Below are 24854 nucleotides of genomic sequence, written 5' to 3' on the forward strand. Positions count from 1 at the left end.
GCCAGGTTATAGTTGGAAGGAAGGGTAGATGTCACAGCAAAGTTCGTCATCCGGGAGGGGGATGCACTGGAAATTGCCCTGATGAAGGAGATGGAGGTTGTGGAGGTGGAGAGAGGGAGCAATACAGCGATAGAGGTGCGGCAGCAGGTGGGGGGTGGAGAGGAAGGAGGAAACCAGAGGGTGGGGGGATCAAGCCTGCGGACAATGTAAAGGATATGGAGATGCTGGAGGAACAGGAGGAGGTGGGGGAAGGGGATCAGTTCATACAGGAGCCGTGTGGGGGAAGGAAGGCGGATATGGAAGACAAGGCAGAGCGCATGGCGTTCAAGGATTTGGAGGGCCTTGTAAACGCAGGTGGGTGTGGAGATCCAGGCAACGGTGGCATAACAGAGGATAGGATGGATGAGGGGTTCGTAGGTGTGGAGGATGGTAGAAGGATGCAATCCTCATGTCCGGCCAGACAGGAGTTTCAGAAGGTGGAGGCGGGAATGGGCTTCTGCTGGATGGTCTGGTGATGAGGGGTCCATGTGAGGTGTCGTTCGAGGGTGAGGCCAAGTTATCTCAGGGTGGGGGTGAGCTGGACGGGACGACCATAAAGGGTGAGGTAGAAGTCATGGAGACGAAATGAGCGGGTGGTGCGGCCTATGATGTTTTCCTGGGTTGTGGAGGGGTTGGGACGGAGGAACCACTGGTTACACCAAGTGCTGAACTCGTTAAGGTGGATTTGGATGGTACGTTGGGACTGTTGAAGCGTAAGATAGAGAGCCAGGAAGGCGGTGTCATCAGCATACTGGAAAAGGTGGACTGGTGGGGGTGGCTTGGGCATATCAGCCATATACAAGAGGTAAAGGAGAGGGGAGAGGACAGAGCCCTGGGGGATGCCAGCAGTGGGATAAAAGATACGGGAGTTGGTGTTGTGGAGGGTGACATAGGAAGGATGGCGCAAGAGGAAGGAGGCGACCAGACGGACAAAATTGATAGGCAGGGCGTAGGTTTTGAGTTTGAAGAGGAGACCGGTATGCCATACACGGTCATAGGCTTTTGGAGGTCAAGGGAAACAAAAATGGCAGAGCAACGGGAATTGAGCTGGAGGGACAGAAGGTGAACGAGGTTAAGGAGTTGGTCTTCAGCAGAGAAGGAGGGTCATAAGCCATACTGGGTAAGGGGGAGGAGGTGGTGCTGAGGAAAGTGCTGATTGATGTGAGGCAGATGGGACGATAGGAAGAGGCAGCAGAAGGGGGCTTGTTGGCTTTGAGGAATAAGAGAACTTGGGAGGTCTTCCACAGGTCAGGGTAGAGGCCAGTAGAGAGGATGACGTTATAGAAGTGGGCGAGGACAGTCAGCAAGGAAAGGGGCTCTCTCGAAGGTGGCGGTAGGTGACACAGTCGTGACCAGGGGTCGTGTTGCGTTTGGACCGGAGGATAAGTTTAATGTCTTGTGATGGGAGTGTTTATGTCGAAGGGGGGCAACTGCCCCAAGTACTGGAGACAAGGAGCAAGTGGACCGACTGAGGGATCGGCACGTTCTATGACGGTGGGGAAAAGTGAATAATTAAAGTGGGGATCATCTGGGATGGAGAAGACCTCGGAAAGGTGGGAAGCGAAGTGGTTGGCCTTACTGAGGGTGTCAGGAACGGGGCGATCGCTATGGAGAAAGGGGTAGTGGGGAGTGGAAAGGGAACCAGTAAGGCGATGGAAGGCAGACCAGTACTTGGAGGAGTTGATAGGGAGGGTGGCGTTAAGTCAAGTGCAGGTCTGGCGCCAGTCTCGGCGTTTCGTTGCTGTAATAAGGTTCCGTATGTGTCACTGTACTTGGCGGTGGAGTTGGAGTGTATCCCTGTCACGAGTGCGCAGGAAGGAGCGATAGAGGCGGCGAGATTCACGGAGGAGGATGATAGCCCATGGAGGGAGAGTGGGACGGTGGGGGTGGATGGTTTTAGTGGGAACATGGCCCTCCACGGCGTCAGTAATTACCTTCTGAAGGAAGGACGAGGCGTGGATGATGTCGTCAGGATGGCGATAGGTAAGAGGATGGCTTTCCACCTGGGTGGAGTCCTGGAGGCATCCCAGTTGGCACAGTGGTAGTCATGGATGACCTTGGGTGGGGGTGCAGGGTGCGGAGCTGGAGGGGGGCAGTGAGCAGACGTTATGGTGAGAAGGCCGGGAGGTGATCGCCACCTGTGGGGTCAAGGACGGCGACGGCGATACGCCCAAGGAGGTTGGCGGAGGCAGTGACAACATCTGAGGTGGTGGCACTTTCGGGTCGGGTGTGCTGGGGAAGGGGAACAAGATCACCCTGGATCGTGGAGAGGAACTGATGCCACCACCGAAGGGCGGCAGGAGTGCGGCTATGAATGTTGAGATCGGCGGCAATCACATAGGTGAGAAGGTGCGGTCAATGTGCGAGATGAAGTCATAAGGAAGAGGAGCAGTGGAGCGGACATAGATGGTGGCACAGGTAATGGTGAGGGAGGGGAAGAAGACGCTGAGGATAAGGTGTTCTGTCAATTTAAGTACGGACACACACATTTAAATAAAAAAGTTTCAAGGTCTGCGCGACGTTGTAGCGATGATGAGAGGCACCTCGCCTGGCGACTCACAGCGCATTTGTTCAATGACAACTCTGGTTTTCCGCCAAAGCAAACTCAATCACAATTCTGTGTTCTGAACGCAGCTCCATTACAGACGTCATTTTGAAGTTTACGTAGCGCCGTTACGTATGGGAACTTCTTGTAACTATAGGGGCTGAAGCGGGAATATTCCAGGATGTCCCACAAGCAATCCCACTTTTTTCAATCGAAACAGACAGAGAAACAAATGTATTGCATTACTTATTGAACAATCTTCGTAGTATTAACTATGGCCCTTGGGCTGCGGGAGTTGGTGGGAACGACGAAGACTTTCTTTGATGTAGCTTTGATGTCACTGCACAAGTTTTGCCGGCACTGCTTTGCATTTACGAGTGTTGGGCGTGCGCGCAGATAGTGGTGGTGATGAGCGACCACGGCATCCGGTGGGGCGCGATCCGCGAGACGTACCAGGGCCGCCTGGAGGAGCGGCTGCCGATGCTGTCGGTGCTGCTGCCGGCGGGCTTCCAGCAGCGCTACCCGGCGGCGGCGGCCAACCTGCGGCGCAACGCGCGCCGCCTCAGCACGCCCTTCGACCTGCACCGCACGCTGCTCGACGTGGCGCACGCGCCGCGCGGGCTCGACGCAGACTCCCTGCGCGTGCGAAGCCGCGCCGCCGCCGAAGCGGCCGCCAGAGCCGACGCCTCGCAGGCGGCGCGAGGGCTCAGCCTCTTCACGGAGCTGCCCGCCGCCAGGACATGCGCCTCCGCCGGCGTCGAGCCACACTGGTCAGCTTCGTCTCACTGGCTGCTAACCATCCAATCCGTGTTTACTTCCGCTCTACTCACATATTTAATCCTCCTAGTGCCACCTGGGATGTACCGGTTCCCGTGAGATCACCGAAGTTAAGCGCTGTCGGGCGAGGTCCGCACTTGGATGGGCGACCATCCAGAGCGCCAAGCGCTGTTGCCATTTTTAGGGGTGCACTCAGCCTCGTGATGCCAACTGAGGAGCTACTCGACCCAATAGTAGCGGCTTCGGTCAAGAAAACCATCATAACAGCCGGGAGAGCAGTGCGCTCACCCAACGTCCCTCCTATCCGCATCCTTCTCTGATGATGACACGGCGGTCGGATGGTCCCGATGGGCCACTTGTCCCCTGTAGACGCAGTGTTTTTTTTCAGTGCCACTGGAGTCAGTATGACCCCATAACCACACTGGAATTATACGAGGGTAATCCCAAAAGTTAGGTCTCCTATTTTTTTATAAGTACAGAACCTGTGTGGCAGTTGGTCACACTGCTACGAAGAATGCTTCACGCGCTGTGTGTAAACATGCGCACGCCGCGCTGAGAAGATCAGTCTTGGCTTCGCAGCTGTTGAGAATGGAGCTCCCGTAGGACGTTACCACCAAGTGCGAACTGCGGGCAGTTATTCGGTTTTTGAACGCACCAAGGGCACTGCAACGATTGAAATCCATCGCCAATTGACGGAAGTGTATGGTGAGTCGTGCATGAATGTCAAAAATGTTCGTTAAGTGGTGTAGAGAGTTTGCAGCTTGTCGGACCGAAATTTACGACGAACAAAGGAGCGGGAGACCGTCATTTTCTGAGTAGACAGTGTTGAAGGCTGAGCAAAGCATGTGTGAAGATCGGCGGATCAAATAGTTCAAATGGCTCTGAGCACTATGGGACTTAACTGCTGAGGTCATGAGTCCCTTAGAACTCAGAACTACTGAAACCTAACTAACCTAAGGACATCACACACATCCATGCCCGAGGCAGGATTCGAACCTGCGACCGTAGCGGGCTCGGCGGATCACCCTGGATGATCTCTGCACGTTGGTTCCTGAGGTTTCCCGAAGCACTATTCACAGAATTTTAACGGAAACATTGAACTACCGGTAGGTGTGCGCAAGATGGGTGCCACGCATGCTAACTGAGGACCATCTTGCAGCCGAACAGGACAACTTTCTGGACTCAATTGCCACGGGTGACGAGACCTGGGCACGCCACTTTACCCCTGAGACCAAGCAACAATCGCGCCAGTGGCGGCATTCTTCTTCGCCAAAGCCGCGGAAATTCAAACAAACACAGTCTGTCGGTAAAATCATGACAACCGTTTTTTGGGATCGGAAAGGGATATTTTTGGTCCACTTTATGCCAACTGGGACCACAATTAACGCTCACAGTTACTGTGAGGCTCTGAAGAAACTCAAACGGCCTATTCAGAACCGGAGAAGAGGAATATCGAGCAAGGATGTACACATTCTCCATGACAATGCTCGCCCACACTTCGCTCGGCAAACCGTTGCTCCCGTGCAACAGTTTCAGTGGAACACAATCACCCACCCACCCTATAGTCCTGACTTGTCGCCCAGTGACTATCACCTGTTCCCTAGGTTAAAAGGACATTTGTCCGGAAACAATATTGAAAAATCATATTTCTATTGTTTTCAAAGGTATTTTCTTTATAAATATAAAACTTTCTCCCTCTAAATAATTGTATCGAATGATATTGTGTTCAGTTTTATTTCTACAAAAAATGAAAATTTATGTACGGTTTTTTTCACTGAGTAGTATTGGGGCAATACGACTGATGGACGTGGAATAAACACTTTTTTTACCTCTGTTTTGCACAAAAACAGCACAGAATCCGCCATGTTTTCGACTGACGTCTTTATTTATGTCGGGAAAATACCTCTGTGGTCAAAACTTACATTTTGTTTACAGGTCCTGCTATGGTCAAAGTTATATTATGCTTACTGTTTCTGTGTGTCTTAAAATATCTGAAATTTTTAAATGTCAGAGTGCTGATAATTCTACGTGGTTATTAAAAAAGTGTATTAGTCACTGCTTAGGTTATATGGTATTTTATAATAAATAAAAATAATGTAGTACATTTTATGTAGAAGAATGAACTTTACTTTCTTTTCTTATTCCTTTTCTTTCTCTCTCGCAGTTCATGCAGAAGTGTTTTATGCACTGCATTGGCTCACGTCAGATTACATTTTATTTGCTTGCGTAACCACACTGTAAGGACAGCCATGAGATGGGTTCACACTGGGTTATGAGAAAACATAAACCAGTTTTAATCCATCTGGTACATTAAACGGTTCTACTTCACGTAAATCTGTTGTTCTGTCTGGGTTGTTTATAAATATCTTTCCATCTATGACAGAAAAAAAGGAAAGAAACAAAGTAACATTAATTCCTCTATACAAAATGTACTACAATCACTAACCCACTTATTTAGTAACCATTAAAATCTTCAGCACATTCATGTCAAACAGTTTTATTTCTTTTTGGTCGTACAGAAACTGTAAGCAAAATACAATTTCAACCATAACAGAACCTGTAAGAAAACTGTAATCTTTGACCATAGATGTTAGGATGTAAACAAAGAAGTCACTCGGCAGTATGGTGGATACTGGTGTGTTTTGTGGAAAACAGAAGCAAAGAAAAATGTTTCTGCCTCATCCATAAGGACGAAAATCGGCATAACAACAAGCAGAGTAGAAAGTAAATACACGTAAACAGCAGTACATCGTAAACATACAACTTTCGAATTTCAGTAGTTTAACAAAATTATTATTTTGCACAGGGCGACTGCAGTATCAAATTTGCTGTCAACGTTGTGAGTATGTACTGACTAAACTTCATATATGTATTACGCTAACTGAAGATGAGTGAAAGCCCGAAACACCTATTAGCTTAAATGCAAATACATAACAAAGTGGCTGGTTGCTGTATTTATTAAAATTATATAAACCATATGCACGGAGCTCAGAAGGCAGTAAAATGGATACATTATCGATCTATTTTCCACGTCCCTGAAAACAACCGAATGCCGTGAAAACAGAAACAGTCATATCACCACATCGGCAACAGATACGGTGGTTGTGTGCAGGTGCACGTGCCAGGAGAGTCGGCCGGTATCTACAGACAGCGAGGAGGCGGTGCGCGCAGCGACCTTCGTGGTGACGCAGCTGAACTTGCTCCTGGGATCGCACCGCGAGTGCGCCCGGCTGACGCTCGCCGAAGTCCGCGACGCACGGCTGCTGGTCGCCAGGTAGGTAAGAGCCCAGCCCTGTGTGCGACAGAGCGCGAATGAACTTAGCGTAGCTTGACGGAAGTAACCGAATATCATCGATGTTGACTCTCCTAGTGACTCACGCGGAGAACACGGAAGTGCCACAAACCGACTACCCAGAAACTCTGATCGTGGAACAGGAGCCAAAATAACGCGCCTGACGGCTTATCAATAGATATTCGACCATTTCTGATAGAACGACCGTCAAAGTTTTAGATGTAGTTTAGATGACTTTTAGCGCGCTATAAGCTTGACCCAACTGGTGACTCAGTGGCTAGGGTCACAGTTAGTTTTGTGTCCCAAGTCCGTAACACCATAATTGTTTTTATTTTTTTCTTTCCTTTAGCTATCCAAGTCCGTAGAAGGTTAATATACAAATTTTTCTTATCAAGTTAAGGATACAAGGGCGTTATATACACTGTAAAATTACGGCTAGCTTGGACAATACGTGTCATATATTCATTATATACGTTCATGGTATTTTCATGGATCGCAGTGTTTTTAAATTGTCATATTCTTATAATAAGTTCTTATATCAATTCTTATAATTTATTTTTATTTTATTCTTATATTTATTCTCAGAAAAATTTGGTGTTTTCCCTTGGATTATAGCAATCACAAAAAACATTCGAAACATAGAAATTCCGAACACCACGACCATTTTGCAAAGACAGGTTTGCCACAGGGACATTTTTTCGTGTGAATCTCACTCTGGAAAGAAACGTCGTTATTATTAGTTAGTGGTGTTGCGTCGTAACGAAACTGTGGGTCCATGTTTCCTTAGCCACGTGATACACTCGCTAACACGTTTCCCTTTAGGCAAAGAGTACTCACTCCCGCGACGGCGATTGAGGAAACGGCCGGTAACGAGCCCCCACATGAAGTGCAAACTGATGATGGGGAACGAACATCGCTCACGTGTATTTACCAATGCTCTAGTGGCTACATCTGCTAAGGGGTGATTTCTGAGTAGTATCAGCTCAACAGCTCGTGCGCCCAAGTCAATCACAAGAGTAATTTACATATGAATGGGTATGCTAGATGACAATTACTTCGGCTTTAGGAAAGATAAAGGCACAAATGAGGCTTCGTAAAGGAGGCTAGGTGTATGATAAATCTAAATACATTCACAGAATTTGTCGACCTAGGAAAAGTGTCCGACAATGAAACATGGAATTAAACGTTTGAGATTTTCAGGAAAATTTGTGCACTCTGTAGGGAAAGACAGATAATATTAAGCATGCAATAGATAGGAGGGGGGAACAATAAGAGTGGAAGACCAAGAAAGAAGTGTTCACAATAAAAGAGACATAACGCAATGACACAGTCTTTCTCCCCTACTGTTCAACCTGTGCATCGAATAACCAATGAAGTAAGTAGAGGATAGGATATTTGGGTTATAATTCAAAGTGGATAGACATCAATTATAAGATTTGCTGATGGCATTGCTGCCTTCAGTGAAAGGATGGGACAGTTATAGCGCCTGTTAAATTGAATAATCATTCTATACAGTACCTAATACGGAGTGCCAAGAACTCTGGACTGTGAAGAAACTGGAAAAGAAGAGAATCGGAGTGTTTGTGATTATTGTTACAGTATGATGATGAAAAATGAGTAGCCTGTTAAAAAAATGCAGTTAACACAGGAATAAAAATTAATATACTTGGCTTTGCAGGTGATATAGAGTTAATCTCTGAAAATATAGATGACCTGCCAAGAAAGGATTTTTGTAAAAAAAAAGAGAGGACTGGAGGTAAATGACGATGAATTAAATTTATGATGGCAGAAAGAAATTACAGGACTAATATAAAGGGGAAATCTTCAGATTGATAACCATGTTTGAAAAAGTAGATGGGTTTAACTGTAAACAACATACAAATAAGAAATAGAAGCGAGGATCAAAGCGACATCCAGAGCATCTTCACCCAACAAATTACTGTCATCCATTTTTTTTTTCGAGAAAGCAAAATAAGGATATACTAACTATAACAAGAGCCGTGTTACTATATAAGAAATTTGGATAAGGGAGAAGTACGGTATGCAGGAGAAAGACAAAGGTCTTTGAAAATAAATTCCTGTGAAAATAATTTGGACCAGTTTGTGAGGGAGGAGAATGAAGAAGAAAAATTAGGGAGCTTAGGAAAATGTGTCATGAATCAGAATTTGTTGCAGAAGCCATGACAAGGAGGTTGAGATGTGGCGGCCATGTCTATAGAAGAGAAGAGGAGGCTAGATTGAGAGAAGTACCAGAGCATAAGCCGATGGACGAAGACCTTGTGGGAGACTGAAAATAAGGTGCAGAGACCAGATGGCCGAGAATCTTCAGACGCTTGGAGCAAGGGAAGCAGATGACAAGGACCAGAAGCTCTGGAGGAGACATCTAAATAGGCCAAAAGCCAACTGCGATTTTTGGGGTCAGGAATGTAAGTAAGAAAGATAATGAGTGAGGAAGTCCTCAACAGAATCGGCGGAGAAGCGAACATATGGAAAACACTGACCAGAAGAAGGGACAGTGATAGCACATGTTAAGACAACTTGGAAGAACGTTCATGGTTGAAGTGGGAACTGTAGAGGGTAAAAATCGTGGGGGAAGACTATTTTTGATGAAAGAGAAGCTGCAGTTCGTCAGGAATAGAAATCTCAAAGAAGTATGTTTCAGAGCTTTTTTACGAGTATTTATGACGTCTTGAATTTTGACGTTCGAGTAGATGTGACCTAAAGATAACTTCTGCAGCGTCTTATGCACTTACCGATTGAATAACGCTCAGTTTCAAGGCTGAATGTCACTTGATTGATTCTACATATATTTCTCTAAACTCACTTTGCGAATTGTTTTCGTTTCAGAACGCAGCTGAATCACTCGTCACAGTTATGTAAGAAACGTGCCCTAAAACAAGGTCCCTTTTCTCAGAGGTTCTGTATTATAACTATGTAGGACGGAAATCTTCGTTTCAGAGTTAGTTTATCTTCTATTGGCCAATTACTCTCTGTGCTTCAAAAATTTTAAGCAGGCCTCAAATGGTCCATGAATTTTAACGTCAACGAGCTACATGGTAATGTTTTGATATCTTGGTGTACATAAAGAGCATCACGGCTGCGTAGTCAGAGGATGTCTTGTGTGCATTGACAGATACGATTAAAGAAAGACAGTGCCTGTACAACGCCGAAAGTGCAAATTACTATAACGAACATTATCACGCAGATGCGCTCTGTGTCATCAGTCTTCGAATAAAAGGGGAGCAAGGGGAGGGGAGAGGATGAAGGAATTTCTCCCTCTCATTAAATAGTTCCCCGGCCCCTCAAAGAAGAATTTCTTCCCTGACACGGAAGTATTTTTTTCCTTTTTTTGTAAGTATTACTACTGCTCTTTGAAAATAGAAGACGCAGAACACTTTCGACGGGAATTGTACGCGGTACGAGCGCGAGATATAAGCAAAAGTATCCATATTGCTAATACCAACTAAGCTAAACAGTAAACAGTTGTAGGTTCATTAAATGACTTGGTATTTAGGGTAACATTTCAAGCAGTTCTGAGCCAGCCATTACGATTGTAGCTTGCATTTCAATTTCTTGAAACAGTGAGTGTTCTATTCTTGTCAGCGTGGTTAAATTTGTGACGATAAAGCATAAGTTACAGATGATAATGACAGTGATTTATGCCGGTTCGTATCTCAGGCTTCAACTTCAAGGAATATTAATATTACAGCTTCTTAGTAAAAAACTGCAACATTGGAAATGATATCTGTTACTGAAAATAATAAGTGTATCTCACTGATGCATGCCTGTATTCGTCGTGGCATACTATCCACTAGTTCATCAAGGCACTGTTGTTCTAGATTATCCCATTCCTCAACGGCGATTCGGCGTAGATCCCTCAGCGTGGTTGGTGGGTCACGTCTTCTATAAACAGCCCTTTTCATTTTATCCTAGGCATGTTCGATAGGTTTGATGTCTGGAGAACATGCTGGCCACTCTAGTCGAGCGAAGTCGTTATTCTGAAGGAAGTCATTCACAAGGTGTGCGCGATGGGGGCGCGAATTGTCGCCGATGAAGACGAATGCCTTGCTGATATGCTGCCGATATGGTTGCACCATCGGTCGGAGCATGGCATTCACTTACCGTACAGCCCTTACGGCGCCTCCCGCGACCACCAACTGCGTACGTCGGCCCCACATAATGCCACCAAAATCACCTTGCTGCACTCGCTGGACAGTGTGTCTAAGGCGTTCAGCCTGACCGGGTTGTCTCCAAACACGTCTCCGACGATTGTCTGGTTGAAGGCATATGTGACAGTCATCTACCACTGCAGTGGTAGATCTTGGGGGGCCTGGGCGAGGCATGTCATCGACAGTTCCTGTCTCTCTGTATCTCGTCCATGTCCAAACAACATCGCTTTGGTTCATACCGAGACGCCTGGACACATCCCTTGTTGAGAGACCTTCCAGACACAAAGTAACAGTGCGGCCGCGATCTAATCGCGGTATTGACCGTCTAGGCATGGTTGAACTACAGACAACACGAGCTGTGTACTTCCTTTCCGGTGGAATGACTGGAATTGATCGGACCCCCTCCGTCTAATAGGCCCTGCTCGTGCACGGTTGTTTACATCTTTGGGCGGGTTTAGTGACACGTCTGAACAGTCCAAGGGACTGTGTCTGTTATACAATATCCACAGGCAACTGCATCTTCAGGAGTTCTGGGAACTGGGATGATGCAAAACTTTTTTGTTGTGTTTGTGTATAAAACGGAGAGCGAAACTCTCAACCATTTTGGAGAGAAGCTAATTTGAAATTATTAGGCATAAATATATGCTGATGGGAGGTCGCCGGCAGCCGTGGAGTCCACAGGCGACCGAATAAGCGCTTGGTTTCATACCTGTAAGATGCAGGACTGTGGATCGAATCACGCTCCTACTTATTGTCTTCACGTTGAAAATTCTTATTTTTCTCTAACATTTTGGAAATAGTTTCTCATTATAACGGCATTCCTGCAGGTACGTTTCAACCAACCATGAGGCCATTTTCCCGGTATAGGTACGAGTGCAGTACGACTCACCGTATGAAACAATTTTTCCGGTAATGTTGCAGTTAGTATTGACCCATCAAGGAGGTAGAAAGGAAACAGCGTTTACAAACTCGAAGAGTACCTCATTCGTATGTTAACCTCCGTGGTAGTTACACGTCAGCACTCCAAGATGTCTGATTTTACGAGTAAATATATTGACGTGCCTGGTACTTCGACAGCAAAAGATCGGGAACCTGAGTATGAAGCCGAATCGCTTTACAGTGAAATTTCAAAAGTACGATTTAAATTGGCATTTGCGTACAGTGAACAGCTCCTTCTCCAAAACATATAAAACAAGGTGGAAAGAGGCATGAACAATTTAAAGCAACTGATCGGTGGACGTATGCTCGTTTTATAGAAACTCGAGAATCTAATCAGCAGGTGACGACGAGATACCTACAGCAATGAGCTCTTGCTGCTGCTGAACAATGCCCTTATTTAAATTTTCAAGCTTCTGTCTCCTGTGTCGTGCTTTTCAAAGGAAGACATCGGATTCGCCAGGAAAAAATCACCAGATTTGTATCCGTGAGGGAAAGCACTTCACTGCAGCAAGTCTTTGATGCGACAGCAAATTTCCAAAAGTAGACTCGAACCCTCATAATAGAATACGACAAGGATTTTGTTGTTAACAACGATCAAACAAGCATTACACATAAAAGTACCTGATTCATTTACATCAATAGCAATACTATTTTATAGACCATACGGTACTAATTTGCTAATGTTTGTTGTAGGATGCCAATATCAATCGACTTACGATCAAACTTTCGCCGACCGCGGAACAAAGAAGTTTGTTGTACAACGAAAGGATTTGCACAGTACGACACATTTGTACATTGCACAATAGGCGGTTATTTTATCTGGAAAATTACTACCAACGGTCTTCGTTTGCCGGCAAGAGACCACAGGCTCATTTAGACCAAGGGTGCAAAAACCAGCTGATGAGTACGCACACAGATACAAAGCCCAGCAAACTCGCAACAATACTGTACAAGGAAATTTCTAATTGACGTCTAGATATATGAGAGAAGGAAAATTTCTCCTTCTGCTCGATTCGTGGAGAGGGAAAACGAACCTGGTTTTGAAGGTAAAATTTTTCGTGATAGAGAGGGCCTGCGAAAGTGCAGTATTAAAGTAATTCTTCCAAAATATACTCCGTTGGTTAGCCCTGCGACGTTTATTCTTATAGGAAAAAACATCATAAAGCCACTTCAAAATTGGTCGTACCTCATCGAGAATGACTCAGAGATAGCTTGAAGAGAAGACTGCATAAAAATTCAATCAATCGTACACCATCAACTGTTTGCACCAATGACCGAGAACCGTTTATAAACGTTAACCAAGTTTGTTTCTCAGTAGGAACAGCGAAAAAACAATGCTCATGGAAAAAACTCGGGGTTTATTAAGCGTGCTGTATGCCACAATATTTACTGTCTTACATGTTTCTACGATCATTATCATCCTGATTCACGCAGTGCTCCATACGTGTCACAAATGTAGGCACAATAACGCCAGTTAAAAAGGCTATACTGATTTGATTCAAAATGGTCGTGTATTCTTTTTTTTATTTCCAGAGTTCTTACAAAATGTTTTGTTTTCCTGTTTTCAGGATAAATATTACGTTAATAAACATTCATAACTTGGAAAGTCATAATAAATCTTTTGTTAAAGTTAAGTGGGAATTTTAAAAAATTAAAAAATGCAGCAGCAGCGAAATTCGATCCTGAGATTTTGGGCTTCTGAAACTAAACACTTAATCACTTAGCTACGAACTCATTATCGTTAGCGACCACACAGTAGTATATATCTGCATGCCTGAAACTTCCAGACTCGATTTTCTCAAAAACAGTTAAGAGTTGCGCCTTCCTCTTTACCTAAGCTGAAGTCCTAGCCATGCTCTACACACTCTGTCAGTATGAATCAAATCGGTGAGGACAAGTACGTACTGTCCCCTTGTCAGCAGAAGCCCATACTCGGTGGGTTTTATATTACATGTTACATCCTATGAATGTATATTATTTCTAAGCACCAGTACATTGAATGTCTCGAGAACATGTAGTTACTTCTACGATTTGTTACAGTAAAATGACAGAAAACGTCATATTGATGGCTAAAGAGCTCTCGTATTTCGTTATATGCGTTAGAAGTCGCATGTTTGAGAGTAATACGGTTTAAGGCAACGACCCAGTGAAGATTTAGGAGAACCTGTCGGTATTGTTAGAACTTGTTATAATTAAACGTCACTTAATATTTTCGCGATTGAAGTCTTTAGAAGACTGTAACATTAAATACGAGGTCAGCAGAATCAAAGTCACAGGCACCCCGTTTATATGTGGCTCCCAAAGCTGGTTTTCGTAAACCGATTTTCCAATACCAATTCTGGGTGGTCTTGCAGACACTTCAAAACCTATTCTGGAAATTTGCTTCTAGTCGCAGGTTTTCCAAGTCCGCAATCGATTTTCGGTCCCATGTAAACGCAACCGATTTTGAAACGTACTTGGGTTGTCAAGTTACGTCTTGTTTCCAGAATATTCGGTTAATATGGATTTATTGTGCACTGAAGGAGAAGCAGAAATATTAGACTGTGCATGACCTGTAATATTTAAGTGAAGAGAAATAACGATTGTGTTGACCGAATCAGAAACTGGATCAGCTGTTTCCCAGACGCCACATTTAACTGGACTAGCAAATCCGCTTCCGACCTTAACCTGTAAACACGACAGCAAAAACGGCGTCCGAAATCCGGTTTACGTCTTTCGGAAGATGAGTCACAGTGTAGCTTGGTTGACGCGGCACGTTACTGAATGGAGGCATGTTTGGTAGAGGGATCGCGCCCTGATAAACTCAATTTTTTTCCACCTCCGCGTTTTCTAAAAGGTTGTGGGAAATGTCCTGTGAAATAAAGAGAAATAATGTCCTTTATATGTGACGTTATGTAAGTGTAAGTGCGCTCTCTGTCAGAAGAGAGTTTGGTCGATGTGATGAATTTTTATAAGCTTGCAATTTTAAACACGGCTGACAGCAGCAACCGTAAATAAATTTCAGTTTATGAAATATACAGCCAACCGGTTGCGTACGTTTACTATAAAAACTTAACCAGGTTTCGATACCGCTAAGGATATCTTCTTCAGAAGGAAATGACATAAATAACGTGACATTAAAATTGTAAACATACATGATGAACTAAGGAGCTCAAATCAAACAGTAGAAAATATAGGATAAATTCTCCACGGAAACAGTAAAAATTGTTGCATAGGTACAGTTTGTTAACCCTTCTAGACCCTGTGACATTAACTTTCGCTGTGTCTTAGCTGCAATAGAAATATTTTTTCCTAATGAGAACCTGAGTTACACATTTTGAATGTTCAACCCTTTCATCAACTGCAACAGCTGCCAACTGTTTGGCATCATTATGAAGATGCATATGGAGATGTTGTTATTGTGGTCTTCAGTCCTGAGACTGGTTTGATGCACTTCTCCATGCTACTCTATAAGTAGATAAAGTACGACAACGGATGAATGACCAGTTCTCTCATCATCATGAATATTCCACCTTCCACTTTTAAACAAACAATACTACTGGCCTATAAAACCATCATTCCTAACACTCGATTCATGTTGTTGTTGTGGTCTTCAGTCCTGAGACTGGTTTGATGCAGTTCTCCATGCTACTCTATCCTGTGCAAGCTTCTCCAATTCCCAGTACCTACTGCAACCTTATCCTTCTGAATCTGCTTAGTGTATTCATCTCTCGGTCTCCCTCTACGATTTTTACCCTCCACGCTGCCCTGCAATACTAAATTGGTGATCCCTTGATGCCTCAGAACATGTCCTACCAACCGATTCCTTCTTCTAGTCACATTGTGCCACAAACTTCTCTTCTCCCAAATCCTATTCAATACTTCCTCATTAGTTATGTGATCTACCCATCTAATCTTCAGAATTCTTCTGTAGCACTGCATTTCAAAAGCTTCTGTTCTCTTCTTGTCTACACTGTTTATCGTCCATGTTTCACTTCCATACATGGCTACACTCCATACAAATACTTTCAGAAAAGACTTCCTAACACTTAAATCTATTCTCGATGTTAACAAATTTCTCTTGTTCAGTAAGGCTTTCCTTGCCATAGCCAGTCTACATTCTATATCCTCTCTAATTCGACGAGCATCAGTTATTTTTCTCTCCAAACAGCAAAACACATTTACTACTTTAAGTGCCTCACTTCTTAATCTAATTCCCTCAGCTTCACGTGGTTTATTTGACTACATTCCATTATTCTCGATTTGGTTTTGTTGATGTTCATCTTATATCCACCTTTCAAGACATTGTCCATTCCGTTCAGATTTCTTCGAGATCTTTTCCTGTCTCTGACAGAATTACAATGTCAGTGGCACGCCTCAAAGCTTTTATTTCTTCTCCACGGATTTTAATTCCTACTCCAAATTCTTCTTTTGTTTTCTTTACTGCTTGCTCAATATACAGATTGAATAAAATGGGGGTAGGCTACAAACCTGTCTCACTCCTTTCTTAACCACTACTTCCCGTTTACCCACTCGACTCTTATAATTGCCATCTGGTTAATGTAGAAAATGTAAATAGCCTTTAGCTCCCTGCATTTTTCACCTGCCACCCTCAGAATTCGAAAGAGAATTCCAGTCAACATTGTCAAAAGCTTGAATCTTGCATCTAAAATCATTAGAAAATCAACTAAAAGCATTACCATGTAAAAGAAATTTTCCGTCCTTCAGAAAAAGTTCGGGTCTGGTTGGGCAGACTGAGTGGACATGTATCTTTCATTTTTCTCTTTTTATACGTTCACGGATGTTGAAGTTTTGCATAAATTCTAGTGTCCGATACCACCCGTCGACTTTGACCAATGACGTCATACGTAAGGCAAAGATGGTGCAATGGACCATCTATAAAAGAAACAGATCATACTCTTAAACTAACGAATGTAGCATGCTATAAAATAATACATTTAACGCGTCTATTATTTACGCGCAAATTTCATTTGACCGAGTTGAAGATGTCCGAAATAAATGAGAACACGAAAGCAATTACGAGTGCATATATTATATTTTCCACACGTACTGCAAAAACGATCTAAATAATGAAACGTCGAATAGTTGGAATCGGTAACTAGAAGCAACCCATGTAGGAGTTCATTTCTAGTTACCGATTCCAATACTACTGTTTGTTGCGCAAATATCTTATATCAAAACGTGCTTAAAAATGATCTTGTTAGTGAACTACAGATTACGGCTACACTTTCAAAAGATGAAAATCTTTACAGCCATTACAGCACATGCAAAGAAATAAAACGCAAAAATGACCAAAACTTGCAACCGATAACTATACTACACTGAAGTCACACCAGCTATAGTAGCTCCAAATAACACTCGGTAAAACTGATACACCAGGAGTGACAGTAAAAATAAGAGAAGCGTAGCAGAAACATCGAAATGGAAAATATAAAAGTGACTGCATAAAAAGAAACTTACCGCATGTGAACTTCCAAAGGAGTCAAAGATCCAGGCTGACAACGACGAAATACGGACATAACAAGAAATAATAATGTTAGAAGGTCAAACTGTAACGAAGGAAGCAAAATCCAGAATAGCTAATGGGAAAAATAATAAGAAACACAAACTGTTAGACACAAATGAGAAACCACCCAAATCAGTTCTTCCCGACCACCCGCCCTCAATCAGACGCAAAATTTTAAAAAGTAAAAAAAAAAATACCCTCCGGCAAAGACACAGCAATACCCCTCGGCCCACCACTGCAACCAGAAAATATGAAAACGACAGTAAGACCTCCCTCCAGAAAAACCCAAAAAGTAGCACTGGCCCAATACTGTATCGTGAAAAAACGCAACGTAAAACAAGGAAAAAAGTATCAGACCGACCAACACCTAGCTAACAAAACGAAGTTTGTACATTTTGCTGACTACATTCATAAATGCAAGAAATAAACAATAACTTTTAGGAATACTCTTCTTCCAACAGTATTCATCTAAATGGCCTTGCAACACAAAAATCCTCTTTCCCCGCCCGACAACAGATCCCCCCCCCCCAAATACCCCTCGATAGTATTAGTACATGCCCCTGTCTTATAATCTTTAAACTGAATATTGTGATTTACGACCAAATGATGATAACCCCTTCCACGCGACGCTTTATACGAAGCAAACCCATCCGACATAACTACAGCACCTTCTTCCACATATTCTTTTCTTAAAGATGTCAAGACTTCCTTAGTCAGATTTGGTGCAACCCTAAATACAACATCAGAACAATCTCCCTCAAAAACTACTACTCCAAAAACCCAAAGCCCAACAACCTCGTGCCCCCTTTCTCTTTCCAGAATGTGACTCATCTGCTTCAACTATAACCCCTGCCCCCCCCCCCCCCCCCAATGACCCCCCTATACTTTATACAGGGTGTTTCAAAAATGACCCTTATATTTGAAATGACAATAAAAACTAAACGAGCAGCGATAGAAATACACCGTTTGTTGCAATATGCTTGGGACAACAGTACATTTTCAGGCAGACAAACTTTCGAAATTACAGTAGTTACAATTTTCAACAACAGATGGCGCTGCAAGTAATGTGAAATATATAGAAGACAACGCAGTCTGTGGGTGCGCCATTCTGTACGTCGTCTTTCTCCTGTAAGCGTGTGATGTTCACAACGTGCAAGTGTGCTGTGGACAACATGGTTTATTCCTTAGAACAGAGGATTTTTCTGGTGTTGGAATTCCACTGCCTAGAACACAGTTTGTTGCAACAAGACGAAGTTTTCAACGGAGGTTCAATGTAACCAAAGGACCGAAAAGTGATACGATAAAGGATCTGTTTGAAAAATTTCAACGGACTGGGAACGTGACAGATGAACGTGCTGGAAAGGTAGGGCGACCGCGTACGGCAACCACAGAGGGCAACGCGCAGCTAGTGCAGCAGGTGATCCAACAGCGGCCTCGGGTTTCCGTTCGCCGTGTTGCAGCTGCGGTCCAAATGACGCCAACGTCCACGTATAGTCTCATGCGCCAGAGTTTACACCTCTATCCATACAAAATTCAAACGCGGCAACCCCTCAGTGCCGCTACCATTGCTGCACGAGAGACATTCGCTAACGATATAGTGCACAGGATTGATAACGGCGATATGCATCTGGGCAGCATTTGGTTTACTGACGAAGCTTATTTTTACCTGGATGACTTCGTCAATAAACAGAACTGGCGCATATGGGGAACTGAAAAGCCCCATGTTGCAGTCCCATCGTCCCTGCATCCTCAAAAAGTACTGGTCTGGGCCGCCGTTTCTTCCAAAGGAATGGTTGCCCATTTTTCAGATCCGAAACGATTACTGCATCACGCTATTTGGACATTCTCCGTGATTTTGTGGCGGTACAAACTGCCTTAGACGACACTGCGAATACCTCGTGGTTTATACAAGATGGTGCCCGGCCACATCGCACGGCCGACGTCTTTAATTTCCTGAATGAATATTTCGATGATCGTGTGATTGCTTTGGGCTATCCGAAACATACAGGAGGCGGCGTGGATTGGCCTCCCTATTCGCCAGACATGAATCCCTGTGACTTCTTTCTGTGGGGAAACTTGAAAGACCAGGTGAGCCGCCAGAATCCAGAAACAATTGAACAGCTGAAGCAGTACATCTCATCTGCATGTGAAACCATTCTGCCAGACACGTTGTCAAAGGTTTCGGGTAATTTCATTCAGAGACTACGCCATATTATTGCTACGCATGGTGGATATGTGGAAAATATCGTACTACAGAGTTTCCCAGACCGCAGCGCCATCTGTTGTTGACAATTGTAACTACTGTAATTTCGATGAGATATGGGGAACCGAAAAGCCCCATGTTGCAGTCCCATCGTCCCTGCATCCTCAAAAAGTACTGGTCTGGGCCGCCATTTCTTCCAAAGGAATGGTTGCCCATTTTTCAGATCCGAAACGATTACTGCATCACGCTATTTGGACATTCTTCGTGATTTTGTGGCGGTACAAACTGCCTTAGACGACACTGCGAACACCTCGTGGTTTATACAAGATGGTGCCCGGCCACATCGCACGGCCGACGTCTTTAATTTTCTGAATGAATATTTCGATGATCGTGTGATTGCATTGGGCTATCCGAAACATACAGGAGGCGGCGTGGATTGGCCTCCCTATTCGCCAGACATGAATCCCTGTGACTTCTTTCGGTGGGGAAACTTGAAAGACCAGGTGTGCCGCCAGAATCCAGAAACAATTGAACAGCTGAAGCAGTACATCTCATCTGCATGTGAAACCATTCTGCCAGACACGTTGTCAAAGGTTTCGGGTAATTTCATTCAGAGACTACGCCATATTATTGCTACGCATGGTGGATATGTGGAAAATATCGTACTATAGAGTTTCCCAGACCGCAGCGCCATCTGTTGTTGACAATTGTAACTACTGTAATTTCGAAAGTTTGTCTGCCTGAAAATGTACTGTTGTCCCAAGCATATTGCAACAAACGGTGTATTTCTATCGCTGCTCGTTTAGTTTGTATTGCCGTTTCAAATATACCGGTCATTTTTGAACCACCCTGTTAATTCCCCGCAGACTTCTCTACAGAACGAGAACCAGTCGACTACAGTGCCACACAAAACCCCTACTTCGTGCATGACATTTGCAAGAATATTCATAGCAAATACAGTAGGTTAGCGTGACATTTACGTCTAAATTCAGCCTCGCTCTTTCGAACCATGTCCCCCTGTGTATGGATTTCCATATTGTTATTTTTTCTGCACCTCCACATGAATTCGTCGGAAGTTCGTGATGACGCAGCCTTCGTCAAAACAATATAATTTCCACAGACACTGCACTTGCAAAATTCAGCAATGACGACCAATGATTGCAAAAATTTTATAGTTGATTTACGGTCACTCATTTTATGAAGCAGAATTTTCGCAGTGAAATCAACTGACTCATCCATAACGAACAGCGTCAGGAATCAAGACCTTATAAAACACGACTACTTACAAATCACGACTACTTTCATTAACAAAAGATGCCTAAAACAAATTACGAGATGAAAATATAACAATCTACATCGAATTTTTAATATACATGCGTAACGAGGAAATGCAAAGAAATCATTTAACGTTCATCGACAGCAATCTGCGACACAAACAAAATAACATCGCACATTACGTCATTGGTCAAAGCCGACGGGTGGTATCGGACACTAGAATTGGCCCGAAGTTTTTATTTATGTACCTCACAGACGGAACAGAATGACTAGTGTATGTTCAAGAAGGGAAATATTGGAATTCTACGCTCGTCCATTTTTGTGAACAAATGTAGTTGTTTACCGGACAAATAAAGCCGATAACTGCCACTGGAGAGCGCTGAAAGTGCAATAGCACCTTAACCTGATCGTGGCGTGAGCTGGCGGCGCTGCGTCTCGTGACGTTGGATATCCCGTCTGCGTACACGTCGACGTTAGCTGCCTCGACCCGCGTGCCGACGACTTAGTGCTAGGTGAAGCGCACGCTGTGAAGCGCCGTGTGTTGCAGGAAGTCGCAGCTGGACGGCGCAGACGGCGCGCACGCCGCCCCGGTGGACGTGCTGGTGACGTTGCGTACCAGCCCGGGCGACGCCGTGTTCGAGGCGACGGTACGCCGCCGGCCGCACGAGGGAGACATGGCGCTCGCGGGCGTCGTCAGCCGCCTCAACCAGTGAGTCGTCTCTCTCCATACTTGGCGCCTCTGCCCGTTCCTATAGTGCGCTTAAAATTAGTTGCGTCTTCTGACGCCTGGGTCGCCGGAGTGGATATGACGCCGTTGCCCAGGTAACACCAATCGCGATTAGGTTTTCCCTACTACGCCGCCAGCAGCTTGGTTGGTAAAGCGCCACTGTTGCCACGCCGTGGATAGACAGTGCCACGGGGTGTCGCGCATTAGAGGCACCTCCATTCATTAGCTTTCATTGTGAAGAAATATTTTCTGGCGTTGAAGTGTTCTACAGTCACCAGGTGTTGGGAACGAGTGTTGCGTGTTGGCACTGCACGAATAAAAACAGTGCAGCACGTGTGAGCACGAGATTCGCAGTGAAAGTGGTCGCCTAAGAACACTTTCACCGGCTTTGAAGATAATGTTCTAAAAATGGTTCAAATGGCTCTGAGCACTATGGGACTTAACATCTGAGATCATCAGTCCCCTAGAACTTAGAACTACTTAAACGTAACTAACCTAAGGACATTACACACATCCATGCCCGAAGCAGGATTCGAACCGATAATGTTCTGTTGCAAAATATTCCTCCGAATTAGAAAGTAGTAAATCACAGTGCGCATTACTTCTCTGTTGTGATGGATAAAGATCCTATATTGCAGTGAAGGAAAGCGGCTGTTTTTCTCTGGGTAAAAAGAAATGTTCGATTCGATAAAGCAGAACCTAATTTGTGTAAGGTGAAGTTAAGGGAAGGTTTACTACCTTTGGCCCGAAAGAAGCATGTTCCTTGGGAATTTTTTTCTCGGGATTTGGTCAAACTTTTTATTGATATTTTCTCTACAAACTGGAGTTTTTTCGACTGGAAATGTCGAAGAGCAAAGGCGGAAGTGCCGTCGGAACGAAACAAAATTTCGATATAGACCTCCATGCGCGGTATGTCACAGGTCAGCCGGCTCGTCTGAAATCAAAATTGAACTGACGTTAGCGAAGTATATAAAATCCTTTAGAAGTTGTACCTCGCTTAAGTTATTTGGACCATAGGAAACAAAATGGCGGCTATTTGAAAAAAAAAACACGGGGTTTTCTTCATCGATTTTTCGACTTCGTCGGCCAAGTAAAAATATTTGTAGTTGATGGATCGGAATAAAAGTGGTACAACTCCTAGACAATTTAGTTAGCTTCGTCGGAAACAAAAATCATGCCAATCGGTTCTGTAAATCTGAAGTTACCATACCGCGCGATAAAAAAAAAGTCATTTCGAGAAAAACGCGTTTGAAGTTTCGACTACATATAAATGCAATATTATGCAACGTACGTTCAATCTGCTATTCTTGGTTCAGAAACTAGTCTTCTTCAGAGAGGGCGTTCTGCTCGATCTGGGCCATCCTGCGCTGCTCCAGAGCCGCTCGTACGGCCGGTGACAAGCGGTTTTCGGCTGCTTGAATCCGGTGGTCGTCCGAATGCTTGGCGAACTGCGTCGAATAGAGTCCCAGGGTGACACCCATCCTTGTCATGGTCTTCAGGATTGCTGAATACCCTTCGTTGAAGCTGCTCACTACCGGAAAGTCGCAATCTCCACAGTCTTCGCACCGGAATGCAGATGCTAACTTCCAAAAACACGCGTTCAAACTTTAATTTGAATTTTGTGTTTCCTCCCAAGCACCGGCACAATAACTCATCCTCTGAAAGGGCTTCGTAGATCGGATGAATCGCTTTTTGAACTTCTTTGGAGAGCGGCTGGTAGTGTTGATATTCGTCCAGATGTCCGGAAGCCTCTGCAATGCGCCACTTGCACCAACAATTTTCCCCAGCTGGACAAATTTGGTGTTGTGGTTAGTCATCCGTGTAACATTTGTGGAAATACGTTGCCCAAATTGCCTTCTTCGTCTGTTACACCGAACTGGAATGCCGTCGGATTACCAAATCGTAGTACGTCGTGAGCTCCTTGATCACTTTATCAGTTTTTGTCATGGGCAAGGACATAGAATAATTTTTCGAGGCTACAAAGTCGAAACCCCCGAAAAATCTGGTGCGTGAAAAAGGCCGATTTCAGGCACGTGCATTTGTTTTTTCAACTGCAACTAACAAACATTTCCGTTCCTTATTCGGAAAAACCGTTTCAGAGGTGAATTATAAAAACTTTTATGAATCCAAAAATACATTTTTTTTTAAAAACGATTTTTTAATCAAAAGATAGTAAACATCCCCTTAATGGAACTTGTAGTACTGTACACACTAAAACTTTCACGCTACCAGATCTTCGAAATGGCTAAAACTAAAGAGCGTAGTATAATCAGGCTTTCTCTTTTTAATGTTCATTTAAATGTGACTGAAAATATATGGGCCTAGGTGAAAAGCAATATGCCAAAAAACAACAAGAAATTTACATTCAGTGATGCACAAATCCTGACAAAAGAAGTCATTGCAAGTGGTACACCACAGTACTGGTCTCAGGTTGTCAGCCATACCAAGAATGTAGTTGAAGAAACATGTATTCATGGACTGTGTGGAGTTTTGAGTAACACGTTACGTATCTTATTGCTGTGTAAACATCTGCTCCCTTAGCCTAAACGTAGCCGATTTTACAGGTATACTTCTCACTAACATTCTAAATGCTGTTAAAATTGTGGCAGAATCAGAAAACAGCATGTTATTAAACTCGCAAATGGGGGCGAGACATGTCAATAGTTATTCTCATTACTAAAATAAATGTGCAGCTTCTTAACTCATATTGATGGAAACCCACAGCAATTCTCGTTTTACAGGCTATTGGCGGTCCATAAGAATTACACTGTTTCATTTTAAAAAACCTGTAGTTGCTTGAATACCGTGGTAGATGTGAAAGTTTCGATTATCAATCATATTGCAAAATGCTCTTCTCTTTGCTTGCCATCATTTGCCAAAATCTTGATTCTATATCCCGGTCTGTTTATGAGATACTTTTTCATTGGCGGCTGCGTTCGTGACAAAGCCCTTTACATACATTCCATTTTCTCGACAGAGTAGACAGATAGCGATATACTTCGAAATTTAGAGAATAGTTTAATACGTTATCTAAATTTAATGAGCAGCAGCATATAACCTGTTGTTGTTGTTGTTGTCTTCAGTCCTGAGAGTGGTTTGATGCAGCTCTCCATGATACTCTATCTTACGCAAGCTTCTTCATCTCCCAGTACCTACTGCAACCTACATCCTTCTGAATCTGCTTAGTGTATTCGTCGCTTGATCTCCCTCTACGATTTTTACCCTACACGCTGCCCTCCAATGCTAAATTTGTGATCCCTTTGATGCCTCAGAACATGTCCTACCAACCGGTCCCTTCTTCTTGTCAAGTTGTGCCACAAACTCCTCTTCTCCCCAACTCTATTTAATGCGTCCTCCTTAGTTATGTGATCTACCCATCTAA

General features: G+C 44.0%; 1 protein-coding gene across 1 annotated transcript in view; it reads left to right on the plus strand.

The window, feature by feature from the left end:
- Positions 1-24854, plus strand: part of LOC126336800 (uncharacterized) — a 347186-nt gene that overhangs the window by 319731 nt on the left and 2601 nt on the right. The window contains exons 9-11 of the mRNA XM_050000834.1: positions 2981-3354; positions 6474-6635; positions 21293-21454. Coding sequence (XP_049856791.1) covers positions 2981-3354; positions 6474-6635; positions 21293-21454 — 698 coding nt within the window. The remainder of the gene's footprint in view (positions 1-2980; positions 3355-6473; positions 6636-21292; positions 21455-24854) is intronic.

This window comes from Schistocerca gregaria, chromosome 2 (genome assembly GCF_023897955.1).
Source record: "Schistocerca gregaria isolate iqSchGreg1 chromosome 2, iqSchGreg1.2, whole genome shotgun sequence".
Taxonomy (NCBI): domain Eukaryota; kingdom Metazoa; phylum Arthropoda; class Insecta; order Orthoptera; family Acrididae; genus Schistocerca; species Schistocerca gregaria.